Source organism: Anoplophora glabripennis, unplaced genomic scaffold, assembly GCF_000390285.2.
Source record: "Anoplophora glabripennis isolate ALB-LARVAE unplaced genomic scaffold, Agla_2.0 scaffold126, whole genome shotgun sequence".
NCBI classification, from domain to species: Eukaryota; Metazoa; Arthropoda; class Insecta; order Coleoptera; family Cerambycidae; genus Anoplophora; species Anoplophora glabripennis.
Window position 1 is genome coordinate 628296 of NW_019416477.1, and position 22214 is coordinate 650509.

The window sequence follows — 22214 nt, forward strand, 5'->3', positions numbered from 1 at the left end:
GGACCAAAAGCGATAGTTGTGCCTGTTAACCACTCCATTTAAATAAAACGTAGCTTCATCCGAAAAAAGTACGTCTCGTTGAAAACCATTATTGTCGTCACACCGTCTCATCATTTCCTCACAAAATTGTAATCGCCTATCATAATCGTCTTCCAAAAGCTCTTGGACAAGACATACCTTATAGGGGTGGTATTTCTCTTGTTTCAGAAACATTCGAATTGCAGTTCGAGAAGCATCGTGATTGCGGGCCAATGAAACAGTTGAAGTATGAGGATTTTCAACAAGTTCTAATGCAATGTCTAATTTCTTTTCTTCATTCAAAGCACGTGCCCGTCCAGTTTTGGGCAAAGTCTGTACTGTACCGTGTTCCTCAAATTTGTGAAATATTTTACTAACTGTCCCTTGCGAGATTTGGTTTTCGGGATATTTCGCATTAAATAAATCGCGCACTTCAGCCTGACTTCTTATTTTGTCTCCACATCCAAGCAATATCAAGATTTCGATGCGTTGCCTTTCCGACAATACCATTGCAATTCAGTAAATAACTTGATTTTGACACAATAGTAACGTTTCGAACTCCAATTTACAACTAAAGCGAAAAATTAACCAGAAAGCCTGGCAAGTAAGTGGTGCCAAAAAAACGCAACATAAAAAATATATCTTTTTTGCGTTAGCAGTGATAGGTACAGTTTCAAATTCTTTATTTTATTCTGTGCAAATTCATGGAGGATAACACTGAAGATAATTAAATTTTATTTCACTTGTTAAGTAGGTGTTTTATACAACCCTAAAAACCTTGCTATTGAAAAAATAAAACTTGTTTATTTGGTATGGCTGGATTCGGTTTTCTATAAGCTTTTCAACGAGCCCCCTCATGCCTTATGTTTCCATTTGAAAAAAAAAGTAGGGGTAGCTGGGGGTTAGGGTGTTGAAGAAAAATTAATTATTATATAATCCAAAGATGGGAAAAAATCAGTCAGTTAACGTGTTTCGGCGTTTATAAAAAAATTAACTCATTCAAAAGATATGAATTTTATTCCGTACTTCTGGCCATCCCTGTATTTATCTAATTAACATATCGTTTAAAATTAGACATCATTTTCTTGCAGGTATTGAATATTAGTAGAGTCTGCTCGAGAGCTATTTCCAAAATGTTGAGGCATAGCATTTACTTCTAGTAGAAAGTATATTTATAAAAAATGAAGCATTTACTTGCCGCAAACGATGCTTTTCCTCGATGTACTATGAGTACAAAGTTTTGCTTTGATTTTTATGCATATAAATTTAAGTAAAAACTAGCTTTTCCTATAGTAAAATGATTATTTCCTTTTATTTATGCTACACTTTATAACTCCAATTTATTTATTTTAAAGCCATTTTTTTAATTGTTTTATGATAAGTTTAATGCTGTCCTTAATGTGTATAAATTAATTGTTCATAATGGTCTGGCAAACTGGGATCGCAGACTTCAGTTATCAACGCACCCAGTAGCTTTGGTGCATTGAGTCACAGTCACATTTAGGTCGAAAGAATAAATTAACTTTAAAAAATCACTTATAATTACTATTCCTTCAAATAGAACACTGGAGTCATCTAAAGTTACAATTTTCTTATGTAGGTGTGTACATAAGTATAGGGACCCCTGAAGATGCCACAAATAAATAATTCTAGAGAGTATCTTTTTAGCTTCGGCCTTATTAAGGTTCATACTTTTCCTTTACAACGAAGTTAAGCCTCCTTAAATTCATGGTAGTAACCCCAAGTCCGACCCTTACGCTTCGAAGATTCCTCCTTACAGTGGTTTGGTCACGCAGTAGGCATCCCACAGTTTCAGCGGAATAATCCCGGCAAAGCAGGTCGGCCTCTATTGTAGTCTGGGGTGCGCCGGCATGTAGCCATCGGCCAAGGGCCGGGGACATTTTTGTTATTTTATGGCTTTAAATTGTCGGTAATGGGTATCTATTCAATGTTAGATAGGAGCCACGTTATCGGGGAGAAATATTTACTTATCGCGAGGAAGTCCCTGACTGAGAGCTTCTTGGAGTAAGATAACGTAGGGGATAAAGAATAATCACCAGCTTTTAAATTTCTCGTAAATGTGTCATAATTACTTTTAAAACGTGTAGGTATAATGACCGATTTCATAATAAACTAAAATATATTTTAAATTTACAGACATGTTAAGGCATAATTACGACAATATTTAATACAATCCCACAAAAAAAGAGGAAATAGATTTTCTGTATTTTTTTATGCTGAATCCTAATCCGTAGCCTAAAAACGGATTTACCAAGTCATCTTTTAATAAAACGCTAAAATATCCCCTAAAATGGAATGAAACAGTGAGGATAAGATAAAGCTTTGTAATGAAAAGCATCAATTTGTAAATCAATAATTGAGAAAACATTTTAAAATAATATTTTGAGCAATGGAAGGAAATATATCCAAATTAAATCCATACCCACCCCTACGAAGGGGTTAATTTCAGGCCTAGGATTAAATAATAGTGCAAAACAGTAGCCTTGTATTTTATACTACCAAATATACAGGGTGATTCAAAATTCAGTACGAAGAATTTAGTGCCGTATTTTGGAGGTCGAAATAAGAATTTTTTTCCTATAAATATGTGTCCTGTGTCCACAAATGTTTAGTTTTAGATATACAGGGTGTCAAGGTCTTTTATTTTTTTCAATTTTTTAGAAATAATTTCCAAATAGATTTGATTGTATGCATAAAAGTTGAGGTACGAGGTTTTTTAGGATGAATATGTCATTGCCTTTGATGCTGCTTGTGGAGGACACCACCTATAAGGGTACTCTTGAATTAAATTGACCCTAACATTTTTGCTACCCCGTACATTGACGTTTCGTATTAGTGCTTTTCGTATTAGTGCTTTTCGTATTAGTGTTTTTATTCCCCTATCAATTTTAAGCAAAAGGGGTATGCTTAGTCGAAATCTCTCAGATCAACAGTTTCCAAGATATTGGCTGATGAAGAGATTTTCCAAAATTATTAACTATTTGCGGTGAAAAATATTTAAATTTATTTTGAAATCACGTTCATAGGGAAAAAAATCTTATTTTGACCTCAAAAATACACCCCTAAATTTTTTTTACTGAATTTTGAATCAGCCTATGATATAAATGTAGGCTGATAGACACCATACCAAAATAATATAATACAACACCCTCAAAGGGTAGAAAACCACCTACAGACCAAGGTACCACATACCCCTTCAAGTCATTTTTCTATATATATTTTTGCTGCCCCGGGTTTTTAGGGTCATGAATCCGAATCCGAATCCGAAAAGTTCCGAATAAAATATGGCGGCTGCAGTATACTGTAAAATAACCGGTGAGTAAAAGCGGAAAGTACGATGTGAATCCATTGTCTGAAATTATTGAGTACATTTCCACTCAATATTGAGCATTTTAATAAATTTACTCATTTGTGGTAATACACTGCACAAAATAATTAGAGGGACACTTATTTAAATCTCAATAACTTTTTTATTTGTAATACTATATAAATCTAATAATGCATATATTAAAGACTAACATTTTGTTCAAATAAATTTACGAAAATAAAACAAATTTACATAATTATTCTTGAGACAATAGTACCAATTCAAAAAAACTACAAGAAATAAAGTGAAACATACAATCAAAATTTCAATTTAGAAATATACTGTGCCTTGGAGTAGTAAACAATGTTGACAGTTCAGCATAAATTGTGGCATCTAAGTGAAGTTGAAGTCGTTCGTGTTGTTGCTAGTATAGAGTATGGCACCAGTATTCGACAGGTTGCAAGAGATTTTAACGTAAGCCCTTCTGTCATCCATCGCGTGTGGAATCGTGAAGTTGAAGTCGTTCTTGTTGTTGCTAGTATAGAGTATGGCACCAGTATTCGACAGGTTGCAAAAGATTTTAACGTAAGCCCTTCTGTCATCCATCGCGTGTGGAATCGTGAAGTTGAAGTCGTTCGTGTTGTTGCTAGTATAGAGTATGGCACCAGTACTCGACAGATTGCAAGAGATTTTAACGTAAGCCCTTCTGTCATCCATCGCGTGTGGAATCGTTACTTAGAAACCGGGGGATATAAAAGACGCATTGGACAAGGTCCGAAGAGGAAAACATCCGAATTCAGAACAGGTTTTTAGTCCTATCCTTCTTGCGTTCTCATACATCCACAGCAAAAGACCTTCAAAGTAGGCTCAGAACGACTCATGGGTTGAAAATTTCCGATCAGACAGTTAGGAATAGACTGAGAGAAGCAAACTTGAGACCAAGAAGACCCGTGCGAAAACCTATTTTAACTCCGTATCACATAAGGTCTCGTTTACATTTTTCACGTGAGCATGTGGCATGGCAACTTCGATATTGGAGACCAGTACTCTTCACGATGAGTCACGATTTCGTTTAAGTCGTTGTGATGGTCGAGTACGTGTATACCGACGTCCATATGAACGCCATTCTTCAGCTACCATACAAGAAGTCGAAAGATTTGGTGGTGGGTCAGTGGGTTTGGGGCGGAATTAGTCTTGATGAAAGAACCGATCTTGTCATAGTTCCAGGGGCTCTAACCGCTGAACGGTACATTGATCTCATTCTAGAAGATCATGTTATACCAGCCGCTTATGGTATAGGTCCAAATTTTCTGTTTATGCAAGATAACGCAAGGCCACATACTGCGATTATCACCATGAACTACCTTCAACATCACGGGATTCAATCCATGGATTGGCCTCCGCTAAGTCCTGATCTAAACTCCATCGAACATCTTTGGGATTTGTTAGATAGGCGTGTTCGGAGGCGCCCAGACCCACCTCAGACTTTCCAAAAAGTTAACAAATGCCCTAATCGAAGAATGGGAGAATATACCACAAGAAGACATTCGTAGGCTCATCCGAAGCTTACCACGTAGGTGTCAAGCAGTAATTCGTGCTAATGGAAGACATACACGATATTAGTAAACCAAATCTCACCGACCTTTATGTTATACAGACAGGATCACAGGATCCTTTATTTTTAACAAGCTGTTTCTGTCACACTGTATAAGTAAAATGAATCAATAGCTATAACCCACACATATACATCTTATATTAACAAATTTTGCAAATATCATGAACACGTATCATCGTTACTCTTTTTATTCAAAAAGCCGAAAACGAGTTTATTTGGAAAACTAATTTTCATATTGAATATGGAGGTATATACTTACAAGTATATTTGAAGCTTCCATTAGCATACTATCTGCATCAGAATTTGAGAGTTACGGCATTATTCAAATATACGTGTTAACGACTTTACGGGCATTATCGATTCCCACAATACGAGCAAAATATACCTACCTATACATTTTAACTGTGTTTTATGCTTGACGACTTTGTGACAATAATGTATTGCATAATGTGCCCAAAGCTTCTGATTAATATTATATAACTATCAAAATAAAACCTAACTTATGCATCAAGTAAATTTTAATTAAAAATATTAATGCCGATATTTCTATTACTAAGGAAAGTATGTACTCTTGTGATAAACCGAATCATTTCTTAGAAATTCAAGTTTACATGAAGGTGCGTTTGTAAATTATCATAAAATCGGACAATTTCCAAAAAAGTTTCTTTAGGAAGAAAAGAAGAAAGTTTAACATATTTCACAAATTAAAATAAGTTAAGTAAAACTAATAAGATCTATCTCTACGTGCGAGAGATTTGAATAACATTGTCAACATTAGAAACCTTATACCGTTTTTTTTTTGTGGAACCCCCACCCCTTTCGAACACTTTTTTTACTGATTATATAAAATATTTATAAACACTAGTTTTAAGTAAGAGTATAAATTTTCTTGAATTTGGTTGTATCACTATTGTTAATTTCAAAAATTTTGAATTTTCGACTTAGTTGTAGAACCTCCAGAGTGGTTATGGGGAACCCCAGGGTTCCACGGAACACAGTTTGAATACCGCTGCCCTAAGTCAAAGTTTAAAATAAGTAGAAGATTCCTAGGAAGATTTTTAAGATAACTCAAAAATATACATATCTATTAGAGAGAGGTATATTTTCCTTATTTTATGACAATGTTTATAAAAAATTTATTTTTATTTTTTAATAAGTACTATTTGTCCTGAAAATATACGAAAACAATTTTACATAAAGACAGTTTGATGTAAGTTCTTCAGTTAGATAAATTAAACTAACCTTGTTTTGTTATAAGTAGTTAAGTACACAAATGTATTCAAGAACAGCCGTAAAATATGAGCTTTGATCAACTGAGATTATCTCCTATGTTAAACTTAGAATCAGATAGATTGCCTCATCTAGCTCTTGTTGTAATACGTTATTCCAAGCGTAACCGATATAATATTTTTTCTGGATTAGCTAGATATAGTACAGTGCGGACAATATGAGATAAATGAGGTTGTTACGCTCGTACACAGGAATGTGGAACCATAGGCTTATATAAATTTGTATTTTCTTTTCAAGAGACATAATTGACAGTGGAAATTACGTTAATTTAAATGCTGCACTTTACCATGGTTTCAGTCAAAACAAAAAAAACTAAGAAAATCATATTGCAATTGGTAGTTATGGCAATAAAACCCTAAACTGCACATAAGTAGCTGATAAGCTGCAAAAGCAATGTGTCTCTTTATATCCAGATGTGTGCAATTATGAAAAACAGCTACTTTGTGGGATAAAAAGGAAAAGGAGCAAAATAGTTATTTGCCTATGTATCAAGGGTGTTATAGGGATTATATTGTCCTGAGGTCGACGTTAATTTAGAACTAAGTCCAAAGCATGATGGGATCCATTAATGTCTGCGGTGCATACATGATGTTATTTTTCACAAATAATCGATTTTTCTGAACGAAAATTATTTTAGATCGCCTATACAGTTATGCTGATAGTTTCTGATACTTTTACTTACAGACACAGCAGAAAATTTATTATCGATTAAATCAAGACCATTGTCGACAAATATGAAATATTTATTGAATGGAAATTGAGAAATAAAATAACAGAGTAAACGGGAATTGGTATGTTTGATTTTATTTGACTTCGGTTCATGCTTTTGATTGAATTTTGTTCCGAAAAATATTCTCCCAATACCCTATGGGCCAAATATTCCATTAATTGTTAACGAGAACAGTAACATTTCCTGTTCTCTCCGCTTTATATCATTTTTGAAAATGATCTCTAAAGGATGTGTTCAGAATGAATCAAAAGTATTTGAAGGGGATCAGGTTTTAACTTTTATTAATAAAGCAAAATATAGTAGGTTTATCCATGTATGTTTAAAAAATAAAGCAGTATCTATGGTGCTTTTTATGGAAGCGCTATGTTCTTAATTTAACCGAAATTTATAAATTACTACAAATCCATTTTTACAATTTCACATATTTTATCATTATTACATCTGAAATACTATCATATCTAAAAACGTTTTAAGTCTAGAATATCTTAAAATAAATTATATTTCAAACATGGATAATACTCACATTTCACAGTATAAATGATATCCATGTTTGGAAGACGTATGTAATTTGTTAATTTGCTTTTGATTTTTTAAAGATTAGGTTAGCTTTCATTAGACGGAAATTGCGTGAAATTGAAAAGTTAATGTGGATGTCAGAATCTATGTTAAACTGGTGCATCAAACTCAGTTATTTGAACCATGCAGAAAGCCTTAATAAAAATTTAACTAAATTTAGTCCCATGAGGTTTAAGCATATTAATCTATCAACAACAAAATTAAACTCCTGAATTTTTGGCAGATACAGGCAGGTGACTTAAATACATACATGCATATACATACGTTCTCCATGCAATAACATCTCTAACACAGATTTAAAAATATTTTATGTTTTCAACATTTCTAATATTTACAAAACAAAGGAATAAATTATTATTATTAAAAATGATTAGTATGCATGGTTTTGCTCTTTTACTCTCATTTAAAATAATAAATTGATCTGAAACCAATATTAAATCACTACAATAAAAGAATAATGTGCTAGATCGCCTAGAATAAGACCACTTGGGTGACTACATAGCCACCAAATAGGTGTAAAATTAATTACACTATAAGTATCTATGAAGTCAATCATGTGAAGAAATTTTATGTCTCACAATTTATGGCTCACAATTTATCGTGAGCCAGTTTGCGGCTGCAGTCGTAGCGAAAAAATATGTCGTCCGGTTTGGAATAATTTAAGTGGTGGTGTTTAATTTATTATCTCATTTATTCGTTTTAAGGATAAAAATTGTCCGAGACTCTGTTGGACGAATTAAATACAATTACTCACTTATTTTTATAATATTGATTATATGTAGATGTTATATAGAAATTTAAAAAATATACGAGCTATGTGAGAAAGCTAAATAATTACTAATTTAATTACTCTTAAGTTAGTTATTAGAATTTCAAACAAATGCCAAAGAAATAAATTTTGTTGTCAAATGCATCAACAAGTTGATCATTGGAACTTTCATTTCCATTACCTTTTATTTTTTTCAATACCTTGAAATGTATTAATACCATGCTTATATTAAAAATATGTAACCCTCAATGTTCTGTTCAAATGTGAGGTAAAAACGTAAAATTTGGCAAACCAAGAAAAAATTTAAAAAATGAAGAAATGTTAAGAATGAACTTAGTGAAATGAAGATCACCGAAATGAGATATATTAATACATTTTTTATCATTTACTTTAATTAATTAATTTACTAATATTATACCCATTTAACCTACTTCTAATTAAAAAAATTACTCCTCTAATAAAATACATTTTTGTACCTTGTATAAGATTTCTCGATGACACAAAAATAAGCTAATTAAAACCTCACCTTGGTTTGTTGTTTCAGATAAATGTTTTGTAAATATACAGGGTTGGACAAAGTGTTGGTGCACCTGTATACAAGGTGAAACATAAGTTTGATTAAAATATACCTTTTACCAAAGTTTTTGTAGTACTTTTATTCTCTTCAGTAACGTACTTTAATTTCCAACGTCTACTTTGTTTTTAGAGATGCGGCTTTGTTGGCAGTTTTTTTAAACGGACCGCCCTTTGGATTTTGCAAGACTCTTAATACTTCCCATTTCATGAAACTTTTTCACAACCCTTAAAACTGTTGATTTTCAAGTATGAGAATTTCTTTCAGGGAAAGTTGCATTAAAAATATTGCATGCATCTTGCAGAGATCTCTTCCTGTCTCCAAAACCAACCACCATCAACAACAAAAATCTTCACTTCTTTCACCCATAACTTGAAGTTTGAACAGCAATCTTAATAATCACTAATCTTAATCTGTCAACTATTGACTGCATCTGACAGGAATAAATGATTTGATTTCTTTTAAATACAATTTTCAAAAAAGATAGCAAACCCGATTACTTTTTCAGGTAGGCGTGACAAAAAAAATGTAAACAGCCAACTCTTTATTTTATTGTTTTATTCAACCTTTAAAGAACAATAAATCGCAGGCTCACCAAACCCTATATCATTGTAATAGGAGAAAATCTGTCTTTCTAAAAATGTTAAAATAAACAGAGCGGTCCATTAAAAAAAAACTGCCGACAACGCCGTGTCTGTAAAAATAAAGTAGATGTTGGAAATTAAAGTAAGTACGTCATTGAAAAGAATAAAAATTTTACTAAAACTTTTGTTATACGTATTTTATAATCAAACTTATGGTTCACCCTGTATAAAGGTGTTCCGATACATTTGCCCAACCCTGTATATTATATTAACATTATATTGTTTCCTTAAATCGCTTAACTATTTTTTAAATACTGTAATAAGTTAAAGATCCATTCAATTTGGTTTTTATTTAATTGGATTGTAAACAGTTTAACAATCCAAGTTGTTATTTAACTTTTTTAATCTCCAATTAAATAATAATTAAATTTAATTTCCCTTTCAAATTCTTATAAAAAATATTTATAAATAAAATGTCCAAAAAGATCATTCACTTTCGGTCCGCCAATGCTCTCTTAGTGGACACAATATGAATTAAAAGTGGACGTCTGTCTCTTTTTGGTCCAGTACTATCTCCTTACTGGATTCAAAATGGATAAACACGGCCACTTATTGAATGCAGATCTTTGCATGCACACATGATAGAATTTCACAAATTAAAAGCTAATTGTAACGACATTTTTAGAGCGTTTTGAAAATTTAATTTATGAAATCATTTTCTGCGCAAAATGAGCACTACCATCTCTTCTGAAAGAAAAAGTATATCCATTATGGCAGCATAACGAGTTGTATTAAAAAGTAAATTTTGAAATTTATAGATACTATTCTACGTGCTACAATAGGCTTCCAATGCAATTTTTCCCTCTCGCTGTGATTTATGGTATTTCCTGTTTTATATACGGCGATCTTTTACGATTATATTGCCACATGACTTTAAAGCAGTTTGATGCTTGTACAACCCTCAGAAATAGACATAAACGCTATATAATATGCTATTCACACCACTAAAGAGGTGCCGACAAAGTAAATTTAGTAAGGTATATGCTTAATATTCATATTAACATATTCGAGGAGTTATAGTAGGTGTCGGAGATGAGCAACATGATCTTTACATTCGAATTATGTACACCTCTTTATGTTGTTGGTATACCCAGAACACATAAAACTAAATAACCCACAAGGAAACAGTATAGTTACATAAACGTTTTAGGGATAGAAGTAATGTATGAACATGAAAGAAACTGTATAAAAAATGTTATGGTCAATATGTTTTCGTTCAACTTCTCACTGTTCACTAGATAGTGGAATTTAATTAAAACACAGGGTGTTTTATTGAGAATGACATACAACTTAGTTGAAGATTCTTGAGTTAAAAAGGGGAGATAGGATTAAGAATGTCGTAATAAAATGTTGCTCCTTTTCAATATACTTACTTAAAAATAAAATAATTCAAGTTCTGAAAATATTTCGTAAATCATTGTATCAACCAATTTGAAATTTGTTGTAGACAATCTTTCAGCATAAAAACTTTTCGTCGTAGAGGGTGCTAGTTGCATCTTACTAATAATGTAAATATGACCTAAATTCTTTTTGCCCTTCACAAATCGACAATAATTTTGATTAAAAAAAAGCAAGATAAAAAAATTAAAAAAAAAAACAAATAGACAGATATTCAGAAGAGTAAAAATGTTATGACATTTTAACGACATGCAAATTGCCATAAGTGGCGCCCTCTAATAAGTAACAGCAAAATTGTAATCGGATTTGAATTCGTCGCCTCAAAAAACCTCTGATCTCCAAAATTTATCCAATATCTGTTGGAGTGGACGTGGTTTCATTTTTATTACAAATTCCGTACAAACTACCGTGGTCATGATTTATGGTCTAATTGTGACCCTGACCTTGAGCCCTGGGAGTAAGGGATCATTTAAGGGTTAATTTTGGATTTCGTTTGTTTTTCTATCTAAAGATGGGAAAGGCAAGAAATATGACGTTAAAAAATATATATTTGGCCCTGCGTCCTTTGGCCGTAGGGGTCCTTCAAACGCGATTTTAGTTTTTTAACTAAAATATTCATTTTTTAAGCCGAAGCTCGGATAGCTTTTACGGTTAATAAAGCATCCAGTCCAATGTTGATCGGGTTTCTGGATCTAAAGGTTGAGAATAGGGGCCATTAGAATGTGAAGTTAATAATGTCTATTACTTAAACCATCAATATTAGCGGCTGTCGGTGAAATTCGACGTAACATTCACATCTTCAAATACTGACAAATAACACAGAACCACAAAAAAAATGAGTGGAGGGTTCGTTAAACCAGATCAAGTGGATTATATGTTTTTTGGGTCGTTGAAACCGAATCCGAAACCTGTTTTGCCCCATCACGTCAACGTTTTTTTTTAACCTCAAAAAAAAAAAGCTTGAAACTATGAAACCGAACAATATCAACTCTTAAACCATATAACCCTATACTCTCATAACTCAATATCCTTGAGATCGATAACCTATAACTCTAAAACCCATAACCTGAAAATCTATAACCTCAAAACTCATTGGGACATATTGAAATAAGTAAACAGTTGGCGACAGCATTTTAACAAACTTAAAATTGTTTGCAGACACTTAAAAAAGCTTAATTCTTTCTGACACACTCCGTCAACTGCAGGCTAAGCGTACGTGTTTGAACGTGATATTTTCACATTTCCCATCTTTAGACAGAAAAACGAAATCCGAAGTTAACGCTCAAAGTCAGTCACAATTAGACCATAAATCATAACCACGATAGTTTGTACGGAATTTGCCACAAAAATTAAGCAACTTTAACCATAAAATTTCAATCGGAAAGTTGATTTGGCCTTCAGAGGGATCAATCTGACCCAATATCAAATACATCTTTGGACGTAAAATTTCCTGCTTTTTCAATTTCTGCATAAAATAAATGGGGTTTCTATTTGAAATTCTGATGTTGATTTCCAAAAAACCCTTAAGTTTGACTTCTGGGTCAAAACCAACATCATTATACTACAGTCCCCTTAAAATCTTGTGGAAGTTTTTCAATTGGAGGTCATCCTACAAAATTATTCGGGGTAATCGATTAAAATGGGACACTCTGTATATATCCCCTGTAGAATCGTACAAAAAAGCCTTTACAGCATAAAATAACTATTAAAAGATAATTGTAGGAAAAATATTATATGTAACTTGTGCAAAAAAGGTTCCATGTTGTCAAAATTTCACGTTGCGTGCCAAAAACACTTACTTTTTACGCTGGTTGCGTACAACTATTTTGTGCAATAGAATATCTCAACAATTAGATATAGATAAAACAATTTGAAACTCTGTTGAATATGCAACAAGAAAAATTGTATTCTCTCAAATTTCATATAAAATTAACTAAAATAGTCATCACAGATGAGAACAAGAATTATGCACACACATTTTTATAGTCAAGTATTATTTATGTCCATATTGAAAGTAACATTCCCAAGGAACGTCTACATGTTTTTGAACCTTGTTCAAAAATACCAAAATATTAATACCGCAGTTGTTAACGTCAACAAAGTATTTTGACGAAATATATAATCATCAAATATAAACACGTGCTTCCTAACTGTGCATTGTTCACAGACCCAAATTTCTAGACGACATTTCCCTCTCTTCTTAAGTCGTTAGGGCCTTATGATTAATTGATCTCCAATTCAAATTTAGATTAAGCGATGTTTTCTGATGTACTCCGCAGCACTTAAATTAATACCTTAAATGGGTACTAAAATGTTTGATTACATTAAAATTTTAATACACAGCACTCCTTACTTCTCGAGCAGTTTTAATAACCCATAAAACTTCTCAGTTCTAGAATTATTGCATTCAGTGCTATTACATCTTTATAAACATTTTTCAAATCAGCTATTAAACGGACTAATACAGGAATCTAATTAAAATGTATTTAAGAATGAGAACGCAGTACATACACATTTTTCGAAGAAAAAAATAGTTTTTCAATGAAGTATCTAAAAAGAATTAACCTAAATTTGATGTACACCGTTACATATCATTTTACACCCCTTAACTTTTTTTCGTACTTGGAGCAAAACGATATACGCCAAAGATGTAGCAAATATTTTTGTGTTTTCAATATGTAGGTACTGTATCTATGTATACAGAAAGCAATTAAATGTTAAATTTCGAAGATTCAAGTCAAACTTATATGTCTTTTATCAGAATACGCTGTATATTTTAACATATTTTAATAGCTATTTTTTAGCATTATAGTGATATAAACTTTGATAGGTGTATCTCTAATAATAAAGTAGATATGTCCAAATGAATTTAAAGAGTGTATTATTAACATACTCTTTTGGTAATATCTTACTTGTTATTACGAGGCATATCCACAAAGCAAGAGTACTCAATTTTTTTAAATCGAAACAGTAGTATTTCCATGAAAAATTTACATATTCAGAAATACATATGAAACACTATTTTTCGACAGTCACCTTTAGGCTCAATGCACTTTGTAATTTGTTCGTCAAAAAAATGTCTCGCCGCCTCTCGGGTCCACTGTTTCATGGCACTCTGGACCTCATAATCGGTAAAAAAAACATTTCCACCCATAAACACCTTTGGAAAAGTAAAAAGATGAAAATCAAAAGGTGCCAGGTCAGAGCTGTGAGCGAAGTGGTTGATTATGTCCCAACTGAATGAATCCAAGAATTGCTTTGTAGCTTTGGCATTGTCATGCAACAAACGCACCCCTTCGTTAAGGGTTTCACAGTACCGCGCAGACATAATTGTTTCCCATGGTCAAAAAGTCAATAAGGAGAACGGTTCCAAAAGACAGTCGCCATTATTTTTCTCCTTTATTTATCACGAACATCGTTCTGTCAGCTTTATACTCACGACATCACTTGTACACACTAGTACGATTCATCACACCATCCTCATAAACAGTTCTGATTTCGTTAAAAATCTGGAACAGTGCCGTTCCCTTTGCAAGAAGAAATCGGGTAACGCCTGGCGGGATTCGGAATAGTGGCACTCATTTTCAACACGCCAGTACAACAACAGTTCTCAACTGACTGAGAGAAATGAGCACTCGTTCTGCTCTCAACACCTTGGCCTTGAATGCAGTGTTGCCAACTTTGTCGAAAACAAAACCCTCAGAGCATTAGGGTCTCAATACTCTTACTTTGTAGATATGCTTCGTAGAAATTGATCTTTTCAACTTATACCATTGTTGTCCTGTGAAAGAGTTCTTTGCAAAGAGTCAATCAGTTAGTTTAACACCTTCATAAATGACCAGTAATTTTGTTTAAAACAGTATTATGTAGATAACTATGTTCCCCCTTACTCAGAAATTCGTAATATTAACAATAAATGGAATAGTTTTTACACAGTACGTTTTTATTCTCACATATTTTAGTTCATTTATTAAAATTGTGTTGAAAAGTTATTTTTTTTGTTGTAATTTTAAATTCACTCAAAATTCAACACCAAAATCATAATTTCACTCAAACACACTATATTATTTTTTACTTTACAGTTTACAAATATGTACAAACATTTTGTTAGCTCTTGGAAGCACAAATAATTTAAATATTTCAAGCATGGCTTTGGAAAGTTAGCATCCAACGACCAACAGCAAATTTCGGTTTAAAGTTTACAAATCCTTACAAATGTCTTACTAATTTGTGAAAGTAAAAAAGTTGACCCCAAACACGTTTTTCTTCATATGTCCTTAATGTGCGGTTTACAAATTTTAATTTTTGATTTACAAATACATATAACTGATAAAATGGTAAATTTGGATAAAGTGGGGACTAACTTTACAGATTCTGACTTAAGAATGCATCGTGTGCAACGCTTACTCTACAAAGGTTTTTAACTGTATTTGTTCGGCCTGCTTTTTTCACGTAAGAAAATTAAGTGTATTGTTATATTATCCTGTAATATTTATAAAACCAATACCTACCTATTACTTTTTATAACTTCAGTTCAAGTGAGGGGCCCATACATTTGAAAAGTTTAAAACGTCTTATCAATAAAATAAATACAAACGTTGGTGATGAAAATAGAGTTCATCTAGCTATAAAAATCCCCCATTTCTTCCACTTTGGCTTCCCGTAATACAGTTACAAATTAAATGATGCCTCTCTTAATTTAATAGCATCCAATGGACATATTTTATTTGAAACGGTCTATTTTGTAAATTAATTTATAGTTCTCCATTAAATGTAGTCTTTTTAATAAAAGTATAATTATATCCACTGGAAACTTTTTTATTCTGATATATCACTTTAATTAAATGCTCAAATTAATACTATTAAGATATCTACGTCGATAATAATATATAAAATTTAAAGAGATATCTTAATCTCCTAGGAGAGTGAGGTATGTTACAATCAAGCATTCTGGATGTTAATTAAAAGACGGTTAAAGATAAAGTTAAGGAAAATATATTACCTACAACCGTTTAATACTATTCCGCCCATTTTGAAGTCTATATCTCATTCCATTTTAAAATTGGCAAAAAATAATAATAAATTACATGCAATTCAATGTTTGATTTAGGTCCTATGAACAGAGGTTCTATCTTGGAAACTCAATATTGAGTAAAATTAACAATGTATTATCATTCTAATTTTTCGAATTGATTAATGAAATAAAATTTGACAGAGGTATAAGAAATAAAGGTATAATTTTTATTATAAATCTCATCATGGTCATCTCATTATTTCGTTTTATGCCCTGTTCAAGATTCATATGTATGAAAATTGTTTCACGAAAGGTGTTAATTTACTTTTTTGTAGTGTATTCTTTCCAATGAAAGCCTGTCAAATATTGACAAATCTTCAATATCTGAAAATTGTAGGCGATAGATATAAAAAATAAATAGAGATATACAAAATCGTTGTAAATTTTGCTAAAGTTTTCCTAATTTCAACACTAACATGTCTCCTATAATAAGCATGGTTCATGTTGGTATCTTGATATCAATACTAATCGTCGGAATTAGAATTCATGGTCTATTTATATTAATCTCTAAATCAGTTTGTAGGAATATTAAAATTATTTATGTCATAAGCAAAATATGATCATGTATATACAGGATAATTCAGAACTTATCCAAAACTAACATTTTGGATATACAGGAGACTCTTACAAATACAATTTTGTAAGGAAGAAATCAAAAGGGGCAGTTCGAAAATGATTTAAAAATATACTACTGCACGGCACTGGAAACTGGTCCACTGTAAAACCTGACCTTTGACCATGCGACCAGCTTGGCGGCATGATAAAAACGGACAAAAACTTGAAAGAATTTCGCAAAGAAAGGAATAAATAGAATTATATAGCATCTATTTTATATCAGCAAATTCAACTGTTTTTGCCGCTATTGTTATTATTAATTAATAAAATTAATTTGTGGTTTTAATTAATAAAATAATTTGACATAGGTACCTGATGTTACAACAACTGTTCAAAATTTTGTTCACCGACATGTAAACACATTTGTGTCCGACTTACTCAATTTCTACGAACCAACACAAATGTTTTCCTGCTTCACCATAACACAAATGTTTCACCATAATACAAAAGTTGTCTTGCTTCACCATAAATTAAAACGATATCCATCAACTCCGAGTTGTTTTACACACAAGCTATTTTTGACACTAACTACTAACAAACTATTGTAAACACTATCCCAACGACGATTGTAAAATCGGATATCAGTATTCGGAGTCGCTGAGGCCACCTGGCTCTCCACGCGTCTTGCGAATGACGCTACAGACTACAGTTGTCCCGCGATGTAATGCTTGAAAGTACTACAACTTCAATAATTTTTTTTCGGAAACTATAAGGATTTTACAAAAAATTTTCTTACGATATTGATTCCATTTCTCATGCCGTATCTATTCCCAAATTTTTTTGGATAAGTTGTGAATCACCCTGTATTTTCTGTTAATGGAATACATTAGAAGTATTCCTCATAAACAAACAGTGGAACAGTTTAAATTTACTGAAACACTAAAACTGAATGCATTAACTTCTGAGTAAGTATACTGTAGCAGAACCGTTTTTACAAATGTAAACGATATATGTACATATTAATTTTATAGAAAACATTAGTAACGTATGGTTTTGTCATGTAATTTTTTTCCATATTAATATTAAAAAGATCTATTAATTTTTTAATTTCAATTGAAATTTTAAAATGTAACGAGTCACTAGTATATTTCAATTTATTTTAATTTTTTTCCATATTAATATTAAAAAGATCTATTAATTTTTTAATTTCAATTGAAATTTTAAAATGTAACGAGTTACTAGTATATTTCAATTTATTTTAATTATTTTATTATTTAATTTTTCGTTTATTTAATTTTGTCTGATTTATTGTTAGAAAAAGATGAGTTTGAACTTTTATGCCAACAATTCACACCACTTTTTTGCCAATGAGTGCAGAATAACTTCCTGTTATTAGATTTCGGATAAAAATTACTCATAATAAATTTTCTTTAAATATTATTATATTATTTACGATATTTTAAGACATTTTTATGGCACTTAATTTATTGTAGCTCGCTCATATTTACATTTTTGAATAAGTTTCGAAATAAATGATTTTATTTAGGATCTTTTTAAAAATATACTTATATTCGAATCTCATTTGTTTTTTTTAACATCAAAAATGTTCAGGTGCTCCATTAGCAAAAAAATACAGTAAAGTAACTCCCTGAATAGATAAAGCATTCTATATAATTAAAAATTGTTTAAATATTTGCCGAAATGTACTTCATGCAATTTTTATTAGGGACATTTTTTCATCATATCATACATCTTAAGTGAGAACCGCTAAAATTGCTTTTAAATGCAGTTACTTACTAATAATTGTTTTTAACAATTATGTTTTATTCAGGAATGGTCAGATTTAAGAGAAACATACTTTTTTTAGGAATAAGTAGGTAGATATTTTGAAAAATCTAAAAAATCGTTTTTGTATTTTGCTTATGACGTGTGATATTCAATCATAGATATGGTTAAGACCGTCAATTCATGATAGTTCCGTGGATTTTTAAATAAAGGATAGTATGAATATAATAAGGTAATTTTTTTTACTTTAGGAAGAGCTAACTTTTATCTAGTAAGTAAATGATAATACTTCATTTGCTGCTTTAGGAAGACATTGTTCCATTTCATAATAAAAATAAGCATCTGCTTTTTACATGAATTTAAATGCTTCAACATTTTGTAAAAAGCTCTCGAGCAGACTCTAGTGTATATACAAATAATAAGATTTTTGCATTATTGGAAAAAAGTAAGATATAATAACGAAAGTCGACAAATATAGAACAAAACAAGAATATCTAAAAAGTTATATATTTTTCTGCTTATTATTTGGCATTTGGGATTTATCGCGGATCTTTCCTCACACACAGATAATATTTTGTTGGAGTATTTAGTGCACTGTTTCAATATTGAGAGAAGTACAAACACTTTTCGATTTGCGTATGCAGAAAATTTAAAGAAAAATCATTTTGCAGTTTCGTATTCTTAAGATTTATTAAACTAAATATATTTGTGTACCAACGTGTGATTATTCCTAAATAGGAAATGTTTGAGCGATTCCGGGAGTGGTTGTCATGTCGTCTGAATTTATTTTTTTCCACGTACCTACCGTTCTCTTCTTCATAAGAATTCGTATTTGCTATGTACACTGGTCTATGCTGTTGCGATTCATAGTTTAAGGTAATTTATCTATGACATACTTGTCCTTTTTTGGATTTCTACTACTCTTTGTAGAACCTTTGCCAACACCTCTCTCTCACTAGAATTCTGGTATTACTTAGGTCCATTAAGTGCTGCTGATTTATCTACGTTTAAAAGCCACTTGGACTAACAACATAGATAAATCAACAGTTGTTGAGCACAGTGTAGATATAATACATTAATAGATCTAAGTTACAAAAGATTTTGGAAAGGAATCATTCTTAACAATCAAGAATCGAAAGGTCACAGACCAGTAACACCGTGCCCCAGAACGTCATGGACCAATTGATATAGTAAATATAAAGGCAGAAGACGTAATCTCCAGTTTACTGAACTTCTTCATAAAGAAGAGAGCGATATACAGGGTGTATCTAAATAACATATGGGGATATCTGAAATCTTTGATCTACTCAAGGCCAGTTGAAGATATCAATGATTTGCGAAACCGCATTGTAGCAGGGTGTGAAACGATAAAAAATTCACCAGGAATATTTGAACGCATACGCAATTCTATGAGAACAAGAGTAGATGCTTGTATTGAAGCTGAAGGCAATCATTTTCAACATTTTTTGTAGATTGTATTGTCAATATCCGACAGATTTTTATTTTTTGTTACTGTTATAACATTATTCATCATTTGTTCACTTTTAGTCTAAGTTCCAAACTTCTTAGCCTAGTAGAATCATAGGTCAACTATTTGGTTGAGTGTTTTTTAATAAAATGTTATTTAATATGACAATAAATGACATTGACATTTGTTTCTACGGATTCCATTGTAAAGAACAGGCCACTAGATCTTTCGGCAAAATACACTCGCGTTAAACAGCTCATCTTTTTAAAAATACATTACAATACATTTATTTTTTTTTGTCATAAATCCTTAACTTTTCGAAGAAACTTGAAGAGATCAAAAAGTTAGTAAATGAATGGGGTTTTTTAGACATATTTTTTAAAAGGAAAAAATTTTATCGAAAAAAAAATTATAAGAAAAAATGTCATAGGGGTTGATTATTTCAACCCCTTACAAAAATAGTTCAGGGTTGAAAAAAATTCAAAAAGTGTAGTTTTATTGACAGATAATGTTCACCAAGTTTGGTTTCTTTAGCTTGATGTACGTGGAAGATAAAAAAGAAAAACAATTTTTTTTTGTAATTTTAGGAGGGGCGTAACTTTTCAGGGGAGGGTTTTTTCAAAAAATTTTATACCAAAGACCCCTATTAATTTTCATCGGAGAATCGCCCCTTGAATTTTTTCGGTGTTATTTAGATACACCCTGTATATCTCGAAAGATCAAGAAGTCTAAATCGTCGATGTGGCAACCAGCCTTAAATTGTTCGACTGTTGACAACTGTAATAGAAGCTTGCAATCCAATCTAAATGGAAAGCTTTATTATCGTTTGACGTATAGCAAGACTACCTCATATGTGTCATAAGCTAACTGATATTTGATAAGTGGAGCATTTACTTCCCGGAAATTAAGAAGATGCTCCGAACTAAAAGATTTCATTATTCCTACGAATTGAAATATTTGTTTTTGCTCCTCCCGAGATGCTTCTACTATCTACCATCCACTTTGGTCTAGTGCTCCAGTTTTATTCATTCAAGTCAACTAAATTAACGCATTTAGAGAACAATTCCTGACATTCCTGACCAAGTTTTCGTAAACATATTTTTCTGCATGACAATTAACTCATTTTTTTTGTCTTTTCTATCATGATCTTTTTTTTGCAGCTTTGAAGTTCCTGAAAACTCACCGAGGCATCGGCACCACGAGGAGGAACGCCTCCTCCAATACGGGTCTTTGGCCGTCGGTCTTCAACCTGGCCGCTAAGGCCGATATATTTGCGAATGCAACGTGCGGACAACGAGGCCGGGAAGAATTCTGTCGCATGACGGACAACGGAAAAGGCCGGTGCGGCATCTGCGACAATGCCAGCTCAGACCCCGGCAAGCGCCACTCCATCAACTTCGCCATCGACGGCACGAATAAGTGGTGGCAAAGCCCTGCGTTGTACTACGGCCCGCAGTACGAATTTGTCACCGTTACGATCGATCTCAAACAGGTTGGTTACACCCTATACTTTTTAGTATATCCTACAGGAATTCAGATTAAAGAAAGTAGAGGGGTGGGAAGCATTCAACGCTTTTATTTTCAGTTAACTGTAATCATAAATTTTTTACTACCCTTTCAGATATTAATATAAAATGAATTAATTCGACACACAACACTTGATTTATATTTTTTTTAATTTTTGTATACAATTTTTATGTAACTGGCAATTGGAGGGTCCATTAAGTGCTGCTGATTTATCTACGTTTAAAAGCCACTTAGAATAACAACGTAGATAAATCAAGAGTTGTTGAGCACAGTGTAGATACAATACAATAATAGATCTAAGTTATAAAAGATTTTGGAAACGAATCATATCAAGAATCGAAAGTTCATAGACCAGTAACACCGTGCCCCAGAACGTCATGGACCAATTCATATAGTAAATATAAAGGCAGAAGACGTAATCTCCTACAGAACTTCTTCATAAAGAAGACAGCCATATACAGGGTGTATCTAAATAACACCGAAAAAATTCAAGGGGCGATTCTCCGATGAAAATTAATAGGGGTCTTTGGTATAAAATTTTTTGAAAAAACCCTTCCCTGAAAAGTTACGCCCCTCCTAAAATTACAAAAAAAATTGTTTTTCTTTTTTATCTTCCACGTACATCAAGCTAAAGAAACCAAACTTGGTGAACATTATCTGTCAATAAAACTACACTTTTTGAATTTTTTTCAACCCTGAACTATTTTTGTAAGGGGTTGAAATAATCAACCCCTATGACATTTTTTCTTATAATTTTTTTTTCGATAAAATTTTTTCATTTTAAAAAATATGTCTAAAAAACCCCATTCATTTACTAACTTTTTGATCTCTTCAAGTTTCTTCGAAAAGTTAAGGATTTATGA

At 32.0% G+C, this 22214-nt stretch overlaps 1 protein-coding gene across 1 annotated transcript in view; it reads left to right on the forward strand.

The window, feature by feature from the left end:
- Nucleotides 1–4431: 4431 nt before the first annotated feature.
- Nucleotides 4432–22214, forward strand: part of LOC108906174 (laminin subunit alpha-1-like) — a 249566-nt gene continuing 231783 nt past the window's right edge. The window contains exons 1-2 of the mRNA XM_018709372.1: nucleotides 4432–4639; nucleotides 20985–21316. Of these exons, the coding sequence (XP_018564888.1) occupies nucleotides 4432–4639; nucleotides 20985–21316 (540 nt within the window). The remainder of the gene's footprint in view (nucleotides 4640–20984; nucleotides 21317–22214) is intronic.